Below are 17,008 nucleotides of genomic sequence, written 5' to 3' on the forward strand. Positions count from 1 at the left end.
AGCCATGCACTCTGGAAGCAATTTTTAAAACTTTAATATTTATTTATTTATTTATTTGAAAGGCAGTTACAGAAAGGCAGAGGCAGAGAGAGGTCTTCCATCAGCTGGTTCACTCCCCAGATGGCCGCGATGGCCAGAGCTGAGCTGATCTGAAGCCAGGAGCCAGGAGCTTCTTCCAGGTCTCCCACAAGGGTGCATGGGCCCAAGGACTTGGGCCATCTTCTATTGCTTTCCCAGGCCATAGCAGAGAGCAGGATTGGAAGTGAAGCAGCCGGAACTGGAATCGGCGCCCATATGGGATGAAGGCACTGCAGGCGGTGGCTTTACCTGCTATGCCACAGCACCGGTCCCTGGAAGTAACTGAAGTCGACCAGGTACCCGGATGTAGGGATACTGCAGTGAATCCATCTGACAGTGCCCTCGAGGCACCTGCATTCCAGGACACTCCACCTGCCCTCCTCTGGCTCCTGCTTGTCCTTTGGGAAACCCATGCGTGGCTTCCCAGAGCTATCTGCTCATGCCAGAGCTGAGGTTCACCATTCCCCCCACCCTCCCACAGCCTCCTCTCATGTGGACTTTATACTATGGAAGCAGCAGGCAAGTTGGAGAGCACTCCAGTTTATTACAGAAAGTTAAAAAAAAACAACCAACCAACCAGGATGAGGAGGCGCAGTGGGAGCGGAGAGGTGAGGTGTCCCCCTGGTCACCTCACACCACCGCAACTCAGCTCAGCTGGGACCCACTAGAAGGGACAGAATTAAATAACTCTCTCGGGGTACAGAGTTACAGAGAGTCCCAGCCTCCCCTCCGGGGAAAACGGAGACACAGTAATACTGAGCGAAGAGTGCAGGAAGCCACATCCCCAGGCCACTCCCAAGGAAATGACTGAGGGGATGGGCCAGAGGATGCCACATAGACAGGGAAGTAGGCGTGGCTTGTAAACTCAGGACTTTGGCAGGTGGGGCTGGGAGCTGGTGGGCTTTGTAAACCAGGCTGTGGCCAGGGGAGGAGGCAGGAGCTGTAAACAAAGGGGCAGCAACCTGGGGGGACAGGAGAGGGATGTGCCTGGCCATGGAAGGGGTGGAGGCCTCCCGGGCGGGGTGGGGGTGGGGGATGAGTGCTTAAATCCTGAGTCTCCAGGGAGAGGTAGGGAGTTGGGGAAGGCTGTGGGGAGAGTGTACCCTGCCATGGAGACGGGGAAGGGGGTGCTCCAGCTCCACCTTGCAGTGAGCTGGCGCCCGCCACCCAGGATGCACCTGCACGGTTTGTCCCACCCACACCAGGGATCTTGGATTAGGGTGGAAATGGAGCAAGTGGTTCTACTCCCAGAAACCAGATGGGAAAGGCTCATTTTCAGAAGGGTCTGCTCTGAGTCTTCTGGCTCCAGGATCTTCAGTTCTGGGAAGGAGGGAGGTAGGTCCCTGTGTCAGAAGAGGGTCACCGCCGGCACGACTCATCTGTGGCACAGAGGGTACAATAAGGAGAGAGAATGAGTGAATGTGGATTCGGGACGTTGAGTGTCCCAACCAGCAGCTTAACTCGCCGTGTCACAATGCCAGGCACTCTTATAACATCTATTCTCACCATCACCCTGTGAGAGGTTTGCCATTCAAGCTGTGGTTCCAGGTGTTCACAAAAATTACTTAACCCCTTCGACAACTCCAGCAGGAGGCGACCACTAACTCCATTCCATAAGTGGCAAGCGGAGGCCAGAGGTCGGCTGGTTTCTCTGAGGTCACAAAAGTAACACAAGCTGGGATTCAAGCTCAGACCTCACTGACCCAACCCTTATGCTTTATTTTTATTCTTAAAGGCAGAGTGACAGAGAGAGAGAGAGAGAGAGAGAGAGAGTCTTACATCCAGTGGACTGGGCTGAAGCCAGGGCCAGGATCTCCATCCCAGTCTCCCACAGCCCACATACTTGGGCCATCACGCGCTGCCTCCCAGATGCACTAGTAGGAAGCTGGACAGGAAACGGAGTAGCTGGGACTGGAACAAGGACTCCCAGCAGCTTAGCCGGCTGTACCGCAGGCCCACCCCAAGCCCTGTGTTTTAAACCAGACTGAGTGCTCAGAAGCAGCCCTGGCTGTGGCAGCGGGAGACTCAATGCGCACATCACTTCCCAGCACCTGGGTTCCTGCATCCGTGTAACCCGCAGGTTGGCCCAGAGCCCCCTCCAGGCATCCACGTGAGACTCCCAGTTTCCTCCTGGCCCGCAGCGCCCGCTCCAACACCAGGGGGCGCGCTCGGGCCGGAGGTGCCTCGGCTTACCCACTATCAGGGCCTTGGTGCGCAGCCCGGGCTGCAACAGCAGCTCCTCCTCCTCCTCTTCATCGTCTGCTGGTGCTGCCGCGGGGTTGGGGGCACTGGGGGCCTCAGGCTCCGGGCCCAGCTCCTCCAGTACCGAACTCTCCGAGGGGTATTGGTACGTGGTCTCCAGGGCTGTCTCGCTGAAGGAGATCTTGAGCTGTGGGTGGGAGGGGAGGGGATGGGAGGGTCAGCACAGAAAGCAGGCTGGGGACAGGTGGAGGAGGGAGCACAGACTGGACTTCCCCTGACTTCCCCACTGGCTCCCGCCCTCCCTCACATCCCTGTCCTTTCCACACCGAGTCTCAATCCTGGATTCTCCCCATTCCATCATCAGACTTTGGTCCAGGCTTTGGCAGGGGCCTGGGAGACAGAAGGGAATAATATAGGACCAAGGCCTCTGCTCTTGGACGTGGAGTTGGAGGGGTAAAATGAAATTAAAACACATGGATGTAAATCCTATGATCAGAACTGAGTCTTTGGGCTTCTCGGGGAACAATCCAGGGAGGTAAGATCTGAGTTGGCCAGGCAGAAAATAGCCAGCTGGGGAGAGTCCCAAGCAAAAGGGACAAAGACATTGGTTTCCACACCCTCAGCCTCTTGCTGTCCCCCAGGACACCCAGGACCCAGCACCTATGCCTTATCTCACTCCTGTCACTCATCTCCGGTAGCTGCAATAGACCCACAGCAGGGGGTCAGGGCCTGGGGAGGGACAAGGCCAAGAGGAAGGCCCGGAGGAACCAAGAGAAACTTCCCCAGCACACAGGAGAGTCCCTGAAAGGTGCAGCTGGGGCAGAGAGCAAAGTCCACACAAACAGCGTGGGGGTGGAGAGTGTGCCAGCGCGACAGACCCGAGGGGCAGAAAACCTGTCATAGATACACTGTCCCAAGAACAGGCTGCCCCAGCTGGCCTCCCGGCTTTCCACCCTCCCCTTTGCCCTCTAGAGCAGCTCAGGGGGAGGGGGAGGGCGGATTAACGCCAGGAGCCAGAGGGATTAGGGGGACAAACAGGAGGATTCCATGTGAACTGCTTGGAAAGGTCCAGACGATGCACTTGGGCCTTCCTGCTGTGTACCTGGGACCACTTGGGCCTTCCTGCTGTGCACCTGGGACGCTCTGGGCTGGGGCCCTGCATTTCTGAGTCCCTGCAAGAAGCCAGGATGGTCGCGGAACAGGCGGCTGCTGAGGATGACACCTGTGTCCCCATGAAAAGCTGGAACTCAGGGACTGGATGTGGAACTCACTGCTTGGCTTCAGATCCTGCAGTGACTCCCTATGTCATTCGGGACACAGCCAGAGCTGGAACAATTTGCCATTCGTCCTAACTGGCCAGATTTCCTCCAAGCCCATCAGGTGGTTCACTCCAGCTGCTGCCCCTGCCTGGAACACTTCTCTCCCAGCTAACCCCAGGGATCCCTACCTCCTACCTCCTGGTCGACCTATTCTGAAGCTGTCAGGTTTACTTCCCTACTTCCTGACCCTCTAAATGGCACTTGCCTCTGCTTTTTTTGAGCTGGGCCGATCCGAGGTCAAGAGCCTGGAGCTTGCTCCAGGTCTCCCACATGGGTGCAGGGGCCCAAGCACTTGGGCCATTTTCTACTGCTTTCCCAAGCCACAGCAGAGAGCTGAATCAGAAGTGAGATATGCTGGGACTCGAACCGGCGCCCATATGGGATGCTGGCGCCACAGGTAGAGGCTTAGCCTGCTATGCCATAGTGCCTTCTCTTTGCTTGTTCTATATTTTCTTCTCATAATAACCATTCTCCAGCCTACTAGAGGACATACAATTATCCCTGGGGACCCATGGGGGATTGGTTCCAGGACCATCCCCCTTGGACACCAAAATCCGCAGATGCTTAAGTCTCTTAAACATGATACAGCATAAAGTGACACCGAAAGAGGGCCAGCACTGTGGCGTAATAGGCTAAACCTCCATGTGTGGCGCCAGCATCCCAGATGCTGCGCCGGTTCAAGTCCCAGCTGCTCCTCTTTGAATCCAGTCTCTGCTTGTAGCCTGGGAAAACAGTAGAAGATGGACCAAGTGCTTGGGCCCCTGCACCCACATGGGAGACCTGGAGGAAGCTCCTGGCTCCTGGCTTCGGAATGGCCCAGCTCTGGCCATTGTGGCCATTTGGGGAGTGAACCAGCAGATGGAAGATCTCTGTCTCTGTCTCTCCCTCTAACTCTACTTCTCAAATAAATTAAATCTTTAAAAAGGAAATGGCACGGGGCCTGCACTGTGGTGCAGCAGGTTAACACCCTGACCTGAAGCACCGGCATCCCATATGGTCACCGGTTCGAGATCCAGCTGCTCCACTTCCGATCCCACTCTCTGCTATGGCCTGGGAAAGCAGTAGAAGATGGCCCAAGTCCTTGGGCCCCTGCACCCACGTGGGAGACCTGGAAGAAGCTCCTGGCTCCTGGCTTCAGATTGACGTGGCTCCGGCTGTTGCAGCCAATTGGGGAGCGAATCTCAGATGGAAGATCTCTCTCTCTCTCACTCTGCCTCTCCTCTCTCTGTGTAACTCTGACTTTCAAATAAATAAAATAATTTTTTTTTGTCAGGCAGACTGGACAGTAAGAGAGAGACAGAGAGAAAGGACTTCCTTTGACATTGGTTCACCCCACAATGGCCACTGCGGCCGGCGCGCTGGGGCTGGCGCACCACGCTGATCCGAAGCCAGGAGCCAGGTGCTTCTCCTGGTCTCCCATGCGGGCACAGGGCCCAAGGACTTGGGCCATCCTCCACTGCACTCCTGGGCCATAGCAGAGAGCTGGACTGGAAGAGGAGCAACCGGGACAGAATCCAGTGAGTGCCCCGACCTGGACTAGAATCTGGTGTGCCGGCGCCGCAGGCAGAGGATTAGCCTATTGAGCTGCAGCACTGGCAAATTTTTTTTTTTTTTTTTTTTTTGACAGAGTGAGAGAAAGAGAGAGACAGAGAGAAAGTTCTTCCTTTTTCTGTTGGTTCACCCCCCAAGTGGCCGCTACGGCCAGTGTGTTGCAGCTGGCGCACTGCGCCGATCCAAAGCCAGGAGCCAGGTGCTTCTCCTGGTCTCCCATGCGGGTGCAGGGCCCAAGGACTTGGGCCATCCTCCTCTGCACTCCCGGGCCACAGCAGAGAGCTGGACCGGAAGAGGAGCAACCGGGATAGAATCCGGTGCCCCGACCGGGACTAGAACCCGGTGTGCCGGCGCCGCAGGCGGAGGATTAGCCTATTGAGCCGCAGTGCCGGCAAATAAAATAAATCTTAAAAAAAGAAAGATAGGAAGAAAATGGCATAGAGAACTGACACACATCCTTTCATGTACTTTAAATCATATCTAGGTGCCTTCCAACACTGAATACCGTGTAAATGCTATGACAGTGAGTGTTCCAGTGTTGTTTAGGGGGTAACAACAAGATAAAGAGGATGCACGTGGTTAGCACACATGGGACTTTTTGTTTTTTTCCAAATACTTCCTGTCCTCTGTGTGTGGACGCCACGCACAGTGAGGGCCAACTGCACTTACTATGTGGGTATCTGCTGTTGACGGAAGTCTGGGAATGCGGAGGTTCAGGTATCTCCGACCTCAGTTAAGGTCTCAACACAGGACCACGGCTGGGGGGCCAGGTGGGGATATACAGGTGGCCCTGATGCCATGGAGAATCAAGTGACAGCAACTACATTGCTTACAAGCCATTTTCTGGTCTGCGGCTCCTGGATTCTGTTGCTAGCGGGTTTACCCGAATTTCTAGGAACCCATTTGTTTTCTCTTCAGAGCCTCTTTTGGGAAGACCACCTCTGTAGTTTTATTCTGCATTCTATTTGCTCTGAGTCTCCCCCCACTCTGCCTCTCTCCACTACCCCCTCCACTTCTGACTGGGCGTCTCAGGAATGCACAGTCTGCATGAGAGTGGGGGAGGAGTGGGGGGTGACTCACTGGCTTCTCTCTCATCTGCTATATAAGGTCACCCAGGGGGCCGGAGAAGGGCGGGGCCTCCGGGGAAGGCACCAGCCACAGCCCATATCCTGGGCTCCAGTGAGTGGCAGGGCTGGCATCTCTGCTGGTGGCAGGGATCAATTTGATGGAATTAGCCTGCAAAGGGGAGTTATTCCAGGAAGGCAGGGTGGGGTAGGGTGGCAGGGTCGTCCTTTCGCTAAGCCAGGGTGGGTGGGGCTGAGCCGGGCCAGGGCACACCCGCCCCTGCTGAGCAGGCGCTGAGGGAGAGAAGGCCTGAGGCTGGGCAGAGGGTGAGCTGCCTCTTCCCCGCCCCCACTGCACCCCAGCGGGCTGCTTCCTTATTCTCTCACCACATCCTGAGCACAGTTCTGGCAGGCCCAGGGCCCACTCAGCCCCACCAGCCTTCCGGCCCCCACCCCAGGCTTCCTGTTTGGGCGATCTGCTTCCGGCTCCCCTACTCCCTGACCTGGGTATGGTCACCAGCACCGGCCCTGCCCGGCTGTTAGTTCCCGGCTCCCCTTGGATGCTCCCTGGGCTTCAAGCCCCAAAGCTTCATGCCTCCCTCCCCTGGTTTCCCAAAGGCACGAACAAACCTCAGGGGGAAGTGAGTTTTCAGAACACCACACCCTGGCAGAATTTCCAGACCTCCTTCCTTTGCCTCTGCCCAGCTCCAAGGGGAAGGGGCTGGAAGCAGACAGAGGGTTCAAGGTAAACTCGCAAAGGCAGCTGAAGATGCAAAGTGACCAAATGACCTCCAAGCTTAAGCCAGGTCTTTGGTCCCTGCGGCTTCCCACCAACAATGGGGACCCAAGACAACACATCTGAGGCCATGACACGCCGGAGAAGCCAGGGACGGGGTTTCCCAGGCTGGGAGTGGAAAGACTTCTGCATGCAAGGTCAAGTGTTGGACTGCTCCCTAGGGATTTTCAAACTGGAAACTGATTGATGTGCCCAGGGCAGGCGTAGGGCCGCGGCCAGGGGGAGAAGTCAGCCTGGCTGCTGCCACTTCCCCTGTGTGTCCCAGCCTCAGTCCAACCTCAGACCTGCTGCCAGTCTCAGCCCCCACCTGCTGCTGTACCCTGGGGCCCAAATGCACTTCTCTTTCTACCGCAGTCGGGGCGGCGGTGAGGGGGAGGCCAGGGTGGCAGGAAGAGAGGGGGAAAAAGCTACCGCTGAGCCAGTTCTGGAGAGGGAGGGGCAGCTCAGGGAGGAAGGACAGGAGATGGGGGGGCGGGGGTATTTTAGAAGAGGAAAAGGCTGTTCTTGTCCCAAGAGAGAAGGCAGTACTGTCTGAGGCAGTGGCCCAGCTGCGGGGTGTGCAACCCCAAGGTCACCCACTTCAAATGGCCTCTGTGTGCTTCTCTCCCACGGGGCACACTTGGGGTTCCAAAGCTTTCTTCTCTCTGCTCCGCGGCAGGCCCTGCCCCATCCCCTCGCCCGCCAGGCTCTGGCTTCCTGGCCCTCAAAGCCATAAGAGCTTCCTCTCCACTCCTCCCCGCCGCTTCTTCCAGAACCCAAACCGGACTCCCTGCCGAAATTTGCTGCCCCCCTCTCTCTTTGAGAGCTCTAAGTGCTGTCAGCCCGATCACCTCGATCTCCCAAGCTGGGGCCCACATCTCCCACAAGATGGGCCGGGGCGGGTCCCAGCTCGGAGCAAAGGAAGGAAAGCAAAGGGGGGTGGGGTGGGAGTGAGACTCAGCCAGAGGCGAGGGAGAATGAGCAGCCTGGGCACACCCTGGGAGACACACCCAGAGACAGCAGCACTGCTGGGCTGGTCCCTGGGACTCCGAAATGAATGGAAAAGCGGGGCTACCAGAACGAAGGGTGGTGGCAGGGATGACGGGAGAGGGAACAGAGCAACACGGCGGGTATAAAAAGCAAGCCCAGATTCCAGAAAACCCAGAGAACTGACAGGTGGGCAGCCCAGAAGTCTGGCCGGGCTGCTCCCCTACCTGTTTGTGTTGTCTTTCAGGGGACCCCTTGGCAAGGCAGCTGCGGCTGAGACGGAGGTAGCCCCCCAGAACCAAGATCTCCTCAGCTGTCGGGTACCGCTTCTTCCCAGCCCCGGGGACCGCAGCATCAGCCGGGGCTGGGGCAGCCGGAGCGGCGGGGGTGGCCGGGGGCAAAGACCGCCGGGGGTTGACGGTGAAGGTGTGTCCACTGCGGCGGGGGGCCCCCACCCCTGGCCCGGCCTTCACCCCATAGAACAGTCGGCTCATGAGGGGGTCCCCAGAGGGCTGGGGAGCAGCAGGGGCTGGGGGTGGGGGAGACCGAGGGGCTGCTGGTGGGGGCTGGAGTCCCACTGCTTCCTCTTCCTGCAGTCTCGGGCTGGCAGTCCCAGCGTCCTCTGGTGGGAGGGGGGAGGGCGCACAGCGAAGGTTCTGCGGGGCTCTCAGAGGCCTGCCCTGAGCCCCCGCCTCCTCCTCGGCTGCCTCAGCTTCTCCAGCCCCTGTACTAGGAGGCCCCAGACGCCTCTCGACAGACTCTGGAGGTTCTGGTTTGTGAGGCTGAGTCTCTGCGTCCCTGGGTGTCCACTCTCGAGCCTTTCCGGAGTTCAGGGTCCATTTGCACCCGTCTGTCGGCCTGGAGCTCCTCAGGCCATCTTCCACTGGGCTGGGCCTCTGTTCTGCTGCCTCTGAGCCCCTGGGGCTGTGGTCCTGTGCACCACGGGTCAGGATGTCCGACAGCCCTGCCATCTCTGCTGGGGCCGTCCCCTCTTCCTCTCTCCCACGCTCCTCGGCGCAGACGTTGCCTTCTCCTCCCGGGCTCAGCCTGTACTCGAGTGTCTCCAGCTGTACCAAGCTCTGCTCCTGGGGCTCTCCCGTGTCAGGCCTCCACTTACGGGCCTCCGTCAACCCCGACTTGGGGACGCCAGACTCCCCTGGGCTCAACCTGCTTGCCACCACCTCTTTCCTCCTGGGGCTTTGCTCCTGAGGCTCTGCTTGTCGCGGGCTCCACTCTGGGGCTTCTCCTGGACTCAGCCTGCATCTCTGAGCCTCAGAGGGCCGGGAGCTCCTGTCTCCCACCTCTCCTGGGCTTGGCCTGCAGTCCCGAGACTCCAAAGTCCTGGGGCTGGACTCTTGGGCTCCCCCTGGCCCCAGCCTCCTCTCCCTGGGGCTTAGTCTCTCTTCTCGGCACTCTCTGCCCTTGGGGCTGAGATCCCGCATCTCCCCAGGGCTGGGTCTCCGCTCCCGAGGCTCCAGCAGCCCAGGCTTTCTCTCCAAAAGCAGCTCTTCACTCCGCTGCTGCTGCTGCTGCTGCCGCTCCTGCCGGATAAATCGGTTCTGGTGCACTGGCCCGATGGCTTCCAAAAGGACAGCCGACTCATCTGGGTCTGGAGGTCCAGCCTCTGCAGTCCCAGGCACTGGGCTTGGCTCCCCCGGGGATAGGCCAAGCTTGGCCCGACGGCGCTCCAGGAGCCCCCGCTTCCAGGCTGGCATCTGGGACAGGCGATCCCGCTCTGCCTTCTCCCGGCCGCGAACTGCTGCCTCCTCTTGCCGGCGCCGGGCTAGCAGCTGCAGCTTCCAGTCTGGGATGGTGGCCATGGTCCTCCTGAAGTGAGGGTAAGGAGCGCTGGGGGCAGAGAACAGGAAGGAGAGGCTCCAGGGAGGCCCAGGGGGTGAGACTCCAGGTGGGGAGGAGAGGAAGTGGAGGGCAGAGGAGCTGAGGATGCGGACGCAGGAAAGGGGAGAGGAGAGAATGGAGGAACCCCAGAAGGCCAAGTTCGGGCTAGCAGTGATGTGGGAGTAGGAGTCTGGATTCAGGGCCGAGGCAGGAGCCAGATTTGGCAGCTCGGGGTCAACGGGTGTTTGCGAGGAGGACAGAGAAGGCCGAAGAGAGAAGCTAGCGTGAGGGAAGTGAGAGAAACGTGGGCTTGGGGTGAGCGGGGGCCGGGCTCAGGCGAGGATGCCCGTGGGGACAGCCCGGCGGGAGGTGAGAAGGGGAACGGAAGGGCAGGGATTCCCGCCAGAGAAGGGGGCGCGGGACCCAGGGGATGCTGAAGAGGTGAGGAGGGGCGCAGGGCACAGAGGCCGAGGGGAGAGGAGGAGATGGGGGGCAGCAGGGGACGGTGAGCGGCGGCGGCAGCCGGGCGCGACTCGGCGCGGGCCGCACAAGTCCGGGCTCCGCTTCCAGCCGCGCGCGGGCCACGCCTCTGGGCCCCCCGCCCCCACCCCCGACCCGCACCCCGCCTCCGAGGCGGGTCAGGGGAAATACCCTCCCCGGGGACTTTTGGAACCCGGCTGTCGTGCTGCCAGTCCGTTCCCAGAACCCCAGCGTCCACCCCTCCCGGTCCCGTCACCACCCCGGCGGCTGCGCCCCGGGCCCCCTGGCGCGCCGAGGGCCGGCTCCACGCTTCTTCCCCGAGGGCCGGCGAGCCCGCTGCCGCGGGCCCCTGACAGAACCGGCCCTTGCCACCCGCTCAGACTGCACAGACACAGTCTCGGCACAAAGACCAGGGACGGCCCCAGGTCCCAGCCCCGGGCGACAGCGGGGTCGGAAGCGCGGGGACACCCCCTCCCCGAGCCGGAGCCCCCCGGTCAACTCACGCGCCGCGGGGCCCTCGGGGGCGGGGTGCGGAGGAGCCAGGCGTCCGGAGAGAGGAAGAGGAGGAGAGAGGGATCCAGGGAGATCCGGAGGCTGGGGGGGTGGGGGGGGTGGGAAGAGGAGGAGGGAGAGAGGGAGCAGGGGAGGAGGGACGGAGACAGACGAGGGGGCCGGCCGGGGGGCGGCGACCGCTTTGTCTAAAGACAATGGGGAGAGGGAAGGGGGCGCAGGGCGGAGTCCGGGAGGGGGCGGGGCCTCGCCCCCCACCGCCGCGCGGACTGAGCTCCGGGACTCCCCTCTTTTCCCGGCACCCCCAGTCCTGTGCTCCATGACCCCAGGGACCCTCACCCGCTCCCTGCCCGTCCGCCCTGAAGAACCCGGGTTTCCAGACCCCCGCCCCCAGCTCGCGGACCAGGGCGGCGGCCAGTGACTCAGGCCCCTCGAGGGACTAGGGGAGGAAGCTGCAGCTGCTCCGACCGAGCCCGCCCTTCCCATCTCTCGCCGCTCCGCCCCACGCTTTTGCCTTCCCGGGCCAGCCTTTGTTACTGCGGGGTCGAGGGCGGTCTCCAGGCTGTGGGGACGGGAAGACGGGCGCCCAGAGGCCAATGGCCTTGGAGGCTTCGCTGCCCTTAGTGCTGCCCCCCCCCCACCCCTTTTTAGCTTCACCTTGTCTCCCCCGGGGGTCCCCGGGTGTGGCGCGGGGAATCTGGAGGATTCGGAGGAAGCCGGACTGGCCCGCTTCAGGAAAGTGGGGGCGGGCCCGCGAGGAGTGGCCGCAGCCGGGCGGTCACCAGAGGGCGCGGTGACTGCCCACACTTGAATTTGATGCTCCCGCTTCCCACGACTCAGCCCTGCAGCTGAGACGCTGTTCGCTGACAGACTGCGTATGAACAAAACACAGGCTGAATTTTATTTTCCACGGAGTGCACATCGAGCTCTTGGAGTGGAAGTGAGAGGTGGAGAAGCAAATAACAGTTTCAGGGGAGTGGTCAGGGCAGACCCTTCCCATGTGAGGAGGCTGCTGGGGAGGAGGAGAGGTGCGCAGCTCATGCTGTAACCTGTGAGCGGACAGATGAGTTCTATGCCCCCTCTTGCTAGCTGGTGACAATCGGACTTTGGAGTCCTGTGGCTGAAACTCAGAATTTAGGGCCCAGGGAATAAGTCCCAACCAGTGGAAGGGACATCCCCCTTCGTGCATGGCCTCGGGTCTCTGGACTGAATTCAGCAGCCAAGGCCTGGAGGCTAAGGAGTCTGGAACTCGAGAGGAAGTACAGGGCTTGGAACCGGAGTTAGCTCCTCACTCTGCTGCCTCCTCCTGGGGCCGGGAGAGCAGGTGGAGTTTCCGCTGTAGCTGAGCCCGCAGGTAGCGGAGGTCTTGCTGGTCAAGCCCGTGAGCCAGCCCCAGGTAAAGGGTAAGGAGGAGAGCGAGGAGGAGACGGTCAGTGCCCAGAGTGGGCACCGCCCACAGCACGGTCAGCAGCTCCACACACACTGGGTGGCGCAGGTGAGCGAAGAGGCGGAGAGCCCTGGGGGACTTCAGGGCCAGAGGCTCGCCCAGCCCCAGCACGTGGTAGTACACCTGGGAGAGGGAGGACATCTTAGAACCATGGTGAAGCCCGGTTTCCAACCTGGACTCCACCTCCAGGAATCCCACATTCTGGGACTTGGGCCCTTGACCCTCATCTCGGGTCCCAGGAGACCCGTGGCTCTCACCAAGGGTAAAGGAGGACTAAAGGGAGGAGGGGGCAGTAGAAAGCCTAGAAGAGTGTGGGAGGGGGAGGGGAATCCTTGGAAGGAAAGGGGGTAGTCCTAGAGAGGGTCAGGGGTCTCGGCGAGGGGTCGCAGAGCCTTACCTGTTTGAGGCCCATGAGCTCTGCGTAGTCAAAGACGAGAAGGATGCTGAAGATGAGGAGCCAGGAGATGACATGCAGCACAAAGCAGAGGAGGGGCACCCAGGTGGCCCAGGGCTCCGCGCGAGCCTCCCATAACACAGGGCCTCTGGGTACCGGCTCCCAGTACCGCATTACCACCTGAGTAAGGATGACAGGCTGGGGATCTGACAGCCCACCTGGCCCACTCTTGAGAGACCCGGGCCCAGAGGTTGTCCCCACCCTAAGGCCTGCAACTCCCCCTGCCTCCCTCATGAGCATCACCAACAAACATTCACCACGGGGAGGGTGCTGGGTTGGTGTCCCAGGACCGCAGATGACTCATCTCTGCCTGCGGCCCCACAGAAGGGCTGGGGTGAACTGAGAGGTAGGTACGCGGTGCAGCCCATGCCGGCCCTCACTGCCGGCCCTCAGTGAGGAGTTGGAGAGCAACTGAGGCCCAGGGAAGTGGTGCTGTTGAATGCAGTGGGACTGAGCAAAGTTGCAAAGCTGAGAATGTACCTACTGTACTAGGGAGCAACCGGTACACCCGTCTTGATACAAAGTAGAATATGTGCTGGGGAGGAACACACTGTGAGACTCAACTCCTGAACACCCTTGCTTCTCAGTCTGCAGAACCCACGTGTTGCCCCTCCAGTCCACGGAGCCTCCTGCACACATTCTGTCTCCCCTGGGGACTCAGCTGCCAGGGCTCATACCTGCAAAGCCAGGGCAGTGCATGCCACGTACAGGGACCTCTGCAGCACCCCAAAGTACCGGGTGGTCCACGCCTTCACTGTCTCAGTGGCCATGAGGCTGTGCTGTGCAACAAATAGGAGCAGAAGCCCCAGGTCCCAGGCCAGGGAGGCAAGGACATTGCGGTCCTGCAGAGCTGCCAGCCATCCCTGGCGGACATCTGGAGGGAGGTGAGAGGGAAAGGGACAAAAGGTCAAGAAGATGGAAGGCACATTCCATCTCCCTTTTCCAGTCCTCGCTTCTCCTCGCACGCCTAAGGTGCGGGAGAGCATTCACGGAACATGCACGCTGGGCAGCTGCACCAGCAGGGCAGGGGAGGCCACTGCTCCATTGCCTCTCACTTCTGCAAGTGCTTCTTTTTGACACTCTCCATCGTCCTCTCCACAAAACACGTTCCTTAGGATACTCTGTCGACGGCCCTTTCCTTCCCCACGTCCTCACCCTCTGGCCTCTCCAAATCGCTAGTCCTCACGTTGCCAACTCAGCCCTGGGTCCCTCAGTCGGGCAGTCTCGGTCGGGGTTCCCTCTCAGGGACTTCCCTGGTTATTTGTCTGCAAGCCCCGCCCCCGCGCCCTCCCCTCCGGCCCCACCCCCCCCCCCCGGCCCCTCGACCCCTCCCGCTCACCCGGACCACCAGGCTCGGGGACGCCTCCGAGAAGTGGCCGAAGAGAGGTAAAGCGCACGAACTCCACTCCGGTGCCAAAGGCCAGGATGAAAGAGGCGAGGGCTGCAGGGATCAGCAGCAGCGCAGGGGCCATGGCGAGGGACGGAGGGGCAGGGAAAGAGGTGGGTTTGGGATTCCCGCGGCCGCACGCCCCGCCTCCCCAGGGTCCCGCCCGGCGAGGCGGGGCTCCCGCGCGCCACCGCCCCGGCTCCGCGCGCCGCGCTCTTTCCCCACCCGAACGGTGGCTGGAATTCCTGTGTCGAGCGTCACAAAAGGGAAGCTTAGAACCGTCAAGAGGTGTCAGGGCAGCGGCTGTGCAGCCGCGGGCGTGGACTGCTCCCTTGCGAAGTGAAGACAGTGTCTCCTCTTGCAGGTTCTCGTGGAAGCGGAAGACTATGAGCCGCTCCCGCTTGTAACTGAAGCGAGGCTAGGGAACCACAGCCGGAGGTAACGAGGCTGAGTTAACTCTCGGTGAATGAGCAGGCCGGTGACCCAGGCCGAGCGCCCGCAGCTCTGACCACCTGTGTCTGACGGACGCCGTGTTAGATCTTTAAAAAGTGGCCGCAGAGTGGTGCCTATTCTGTAACTTCGTGGGGGGTTGAGTTCCTGCGTCTCTACTTGCTAAGAACGACAGCGAACTCTAATACTGAAACGTTTGTATTAATGGTTGAAGGTGATCTATTTGTAAATATAGAGAAACGAGAAAAAAAAATTGGATGTTCAAGTATTTGTGCTTGAAAGCTTCGGCTTTCTAAATCAGTCTTTATCAGAGAGCTCCTTTGGGCTGGCTCACCCTCCATGTGCTCACACCAAGGTCTCAAGCCAGCAGCTGGGAACCCAATCCAGCCAAGATTCTTGCCAAGTGGGTGGTAAGAATCCAATCCCTTGAACTATAGCCGCCTCCCAGGGACTTTGTTAACAGGAAGGTAGAAGCCAGAGGACAGATCAAACCCGGAACCTCCTATGCAGGCATTTTTTTTTTTTTTTAACATTTATTTATTTGAAAGACAATTAGAGAAATCTTCCATACTGGTTCACTGGTTCACTCCCCAAATGGCTGCAGCAGCCAGGGCTGCGCCAAGCTGAAGCCAGGAGCCTGGGACTGTGTACAGGTCTCCTATGAGTGGCAGGGGCCCACGTACTTGGGCCATCTTTCATTGCTTTCCCAGGCGCATAAGCAGGGAGCTAGACCAGAAGTGGAGCAGCCAGGACTCGAGTTGGTATTGTGATGTAGGATGTAGGTGTTGTGAGTGGTGACTTAAACAGCTGTGCCATGACACAGACCTGGGATTCAGGCATTTTTTTTTAAGATTTATTTATTTTAAAGGCAGAGATACAGAGAGAGGAGAGACACACAAAGAGGATCTTCCATCTGTTGGTTCACTCCCAAAATGCCTGCAACAGCCAGAGCTGGGCCAGCCAGAAGGCAGGAGCCAGGAGCTTCTTCTGAGTCTTCTACATGGGTGCAGGGGCCCAAGAACTTGGGCCATCTTCTGCTGCTTTCTCAGGACACAGCAGAGAGCAAGATTGGAAGTGGAGCAGCCAGGACTTGAACCGGTGCCCATATGGGATGCCAGCACTGCAGGAGGTGGCTTTACCCACTACACCACAGCACTGGCCTCAAGCTTTGGTTTCAATCTTGACTGCTCCAGTTCGAATCCAGCTTCCTGCTAATGTGCCTGGGAAAGAAACAAAAGATAGGCCAAGTGCTTGGGCCCCTGCCACCATGTGGGATAGAGTTCCAGGTTCCTGTTTTCCATCTGTCCCAGCTCCAGTGGTTGCAGCCATTTGGGGAGTAGATGATAGGCCTCTCCCTAGGGGCTCTGTAACTATGCCTTTTTTTTTTTTTTTGGACAGGCAGAGTTAGACAGTGAGAAAGGTTTTCCTTCCATTGGTTCACCCCCCAAATGGCCATTATGGCTGGCACTGTGCCAATCCGAAGCCAGGAGCCAGGCGCTTCCTCCTGGTCTCCCATGCGGGTGCAGGGCCCAAGCACTTAGGCCATCCTCCAGCACCGTCCGGGGCCACAGCAGAGAGCTAGACTGGAAGAGGAGCAACCAGGACAGAATCCGGCGCCCCAACTGGAACTAGAACCCGGGGTGCCGGCACCGCAGGCAGAGGATTAGCCCAGTGAGCCGCAGAGCTGGCCCTCTGTAACTATGCCTTTCAAATAAACAAAAATCTTTTTTTTTTTTAAAGATTTATTTATTTGAAAGGCAGAGTTACACAGAGAGAGGAGAGGCAGAAAGAGGTCTTCCATCCGATGGTTCACTCCCCAGATTGCCGCAACGGCTGGAGCTGCGCCGATCCCAAGCCAGGAGCCAGGAGCTTCCTTCAGGTCTCTCACGTGGGTGCAGGGGCCCAAGCACTTGGGCCTTCTTCTGCTGCTTTCCCAGGCCATAGCAGAGAGCTGGATGGGAAGAGGAGCAGCCGGGACTAGAACCGGCGCCCTTATGGGATGCCGGTGCTTCTGGCCAGGGCGTTAACCTGCTGCGCCACAGCATTGGCCCCCAAAAATCTTTTCTGAAAAGGCTAAAGATCATGTAGCTAAGGACCTACGCACAGTAGCTATGCACTTGGAAGGGGCCTTGACTATCAAGCTACGTCCCTCAACGTGGGAATGGAAAAAAAAACACAGGCCCAGAGAGAGACAAAGGAAAATGGCCTAAGATGAGAATTGAAGGAAGCTGCTCATCTTGTAGTCTGCAGCAATTCCACAGCTCTGCATCGTCCCCCACCCTCTGAATCAACGCTGTTGTGTACTGTAGTACCAGACATCTTGCTCTCCCTTTAGAGCCACTCTCCACCTTGCTTTCCTGCTGAGCTCTCCTGAGTACATCTGTGGTCAGTTTTTATCGAGGAAGCTCCCTCTACCTAACAGGTAGCTCATCTTGAGTTCAGAGGTAGACACAGTGGAGCTGTGG

The 17,008-nt window shown here is 59.3% G+C and overlaps 2 protein-coding genes across 3 annotated transcripts; both read right to left on the minus strand.

The window, feature by feature from the left end:
- Nucleotides 1-602: 602 nt before the first annotated feature.
- Nucleotides 603-11,589, minus strand: PPP1R18 (protein phosphatase 1 regulatory subunit 18). 2 transcript variants are annotated; one of them, XM_062185707.1, is made up of 4 exons: nucleotides 11,463-11,589; nucleotides 8,204-9,824; nucleotides 2,272-2,467; nucleotides 603-1,457 (listed from the first exon to the last, which is right to left on the minus strand). In XM_062185707.1, the coding sequence occupies exons 2-4, from the start codon at nucleotides 9,794-9,796 to the stop codon at nucleotides 1,438-1,440; spliced, it is 1,809 nt and encodes a 602-aa protein (XP_062041691.1). In that variant the 5' UTR covers nucleotides 9,797-9,824; nucleotides 11,463-11,589; the 3' UTR covers nucleotides 603-1,437. The 2 variants fall into 2 exon arrangements, with proteins under 2 accessions (XP_062041691.1, XP_062041685.1); XM_062185701.1 differs by lacking the exon at nucleotides 11,463-11,589 and adding an exon at nucleotides 10,799-10,889.
- Nucleotides 11,590-11,683: 94 nt separating this feature from the next.
- On the minus strand, nucleotides 11,684-14,233 carry NRM (nurim). Its single transcript, XM_062185709.1, has 4 exons — nucleotides 14,046-14,233; nucleotides 13,384-13,580; nucleotides 12,650-12,826; nucleotides 11,684-12,375 (listed from the first exon to the last, which is right to left on the minus strand). Exons 1-4 carry the CDS (start codon nucleotides 14,176-14,178, stop codon nucleotides 12,094-12,096), a joined length of 789 nt encoding a protein of 262 aa, XP_062041693.1. The 5' UTR covers nucleotides 14,179-14,233; the 3' UTR covers nucleotides 11,684-12,093.
- Nucleotides 14,234-17,008: the final 2,775 nt, after the last annotated feature.

Source organism: Lepus europaeus, chromosome 3 (assembly GCF_033115175.1).
Source record: "Lepus europaeus isolate LE1 chromosome 3, mLepTim1.pri, whole genome shotgun sequence".
Classification (NCBI taxonomy): Eukaryota; Metazoa; Chordata; class Mammalia; order Lagomorpha; family Leporidae; genus Lepus; species Lepus europaeus.

Coding starts and splice junctions, on each gene's coding strand:
- PPP1R18 (XM_062185707.1), bottom strand. CDS start 9,796: ATGGCCACCATCCCAGACTGGAAGCTGCAGCTGCTAGCCCGGCGCCGG. Junction 2,468..8,203: donor CTGAAAGACAACACAAACAG/GTAGGGGAGCAG, acceptor TCCCACCCACAG/CTCAAGATCTCCTTCAGCGA. Junction 1,458..2,271: donor CACCAAGGCCCTGATAGTGG/GTAAGCCGAGGC, acceptor TCTGTGCCACAG/ATGAGTCGTGCCGGCGGTGA.
- NRM (XM_062185709.1), bottom strand. CDS start 14,178: ATGGCCCCTGCGCTGCTGCTGATCCCTGCAGCCCTCGCCTCTTTCATC. Junction 13,581..14,045: donor CCCCGAGCCTGGTGGTCCGG/GTGAGCGGGAGG, acceptor ACCTCCCTCCAG/ATGTCCGCCAGGGATGGCTG. Junction 12,376..12,649: donor AGCTCATGGGCCTCAAACAG/GTAAGGCTCTGC, acceptor TCCCTCTCCCAG/GTGTACTACCACGTGCTGGG.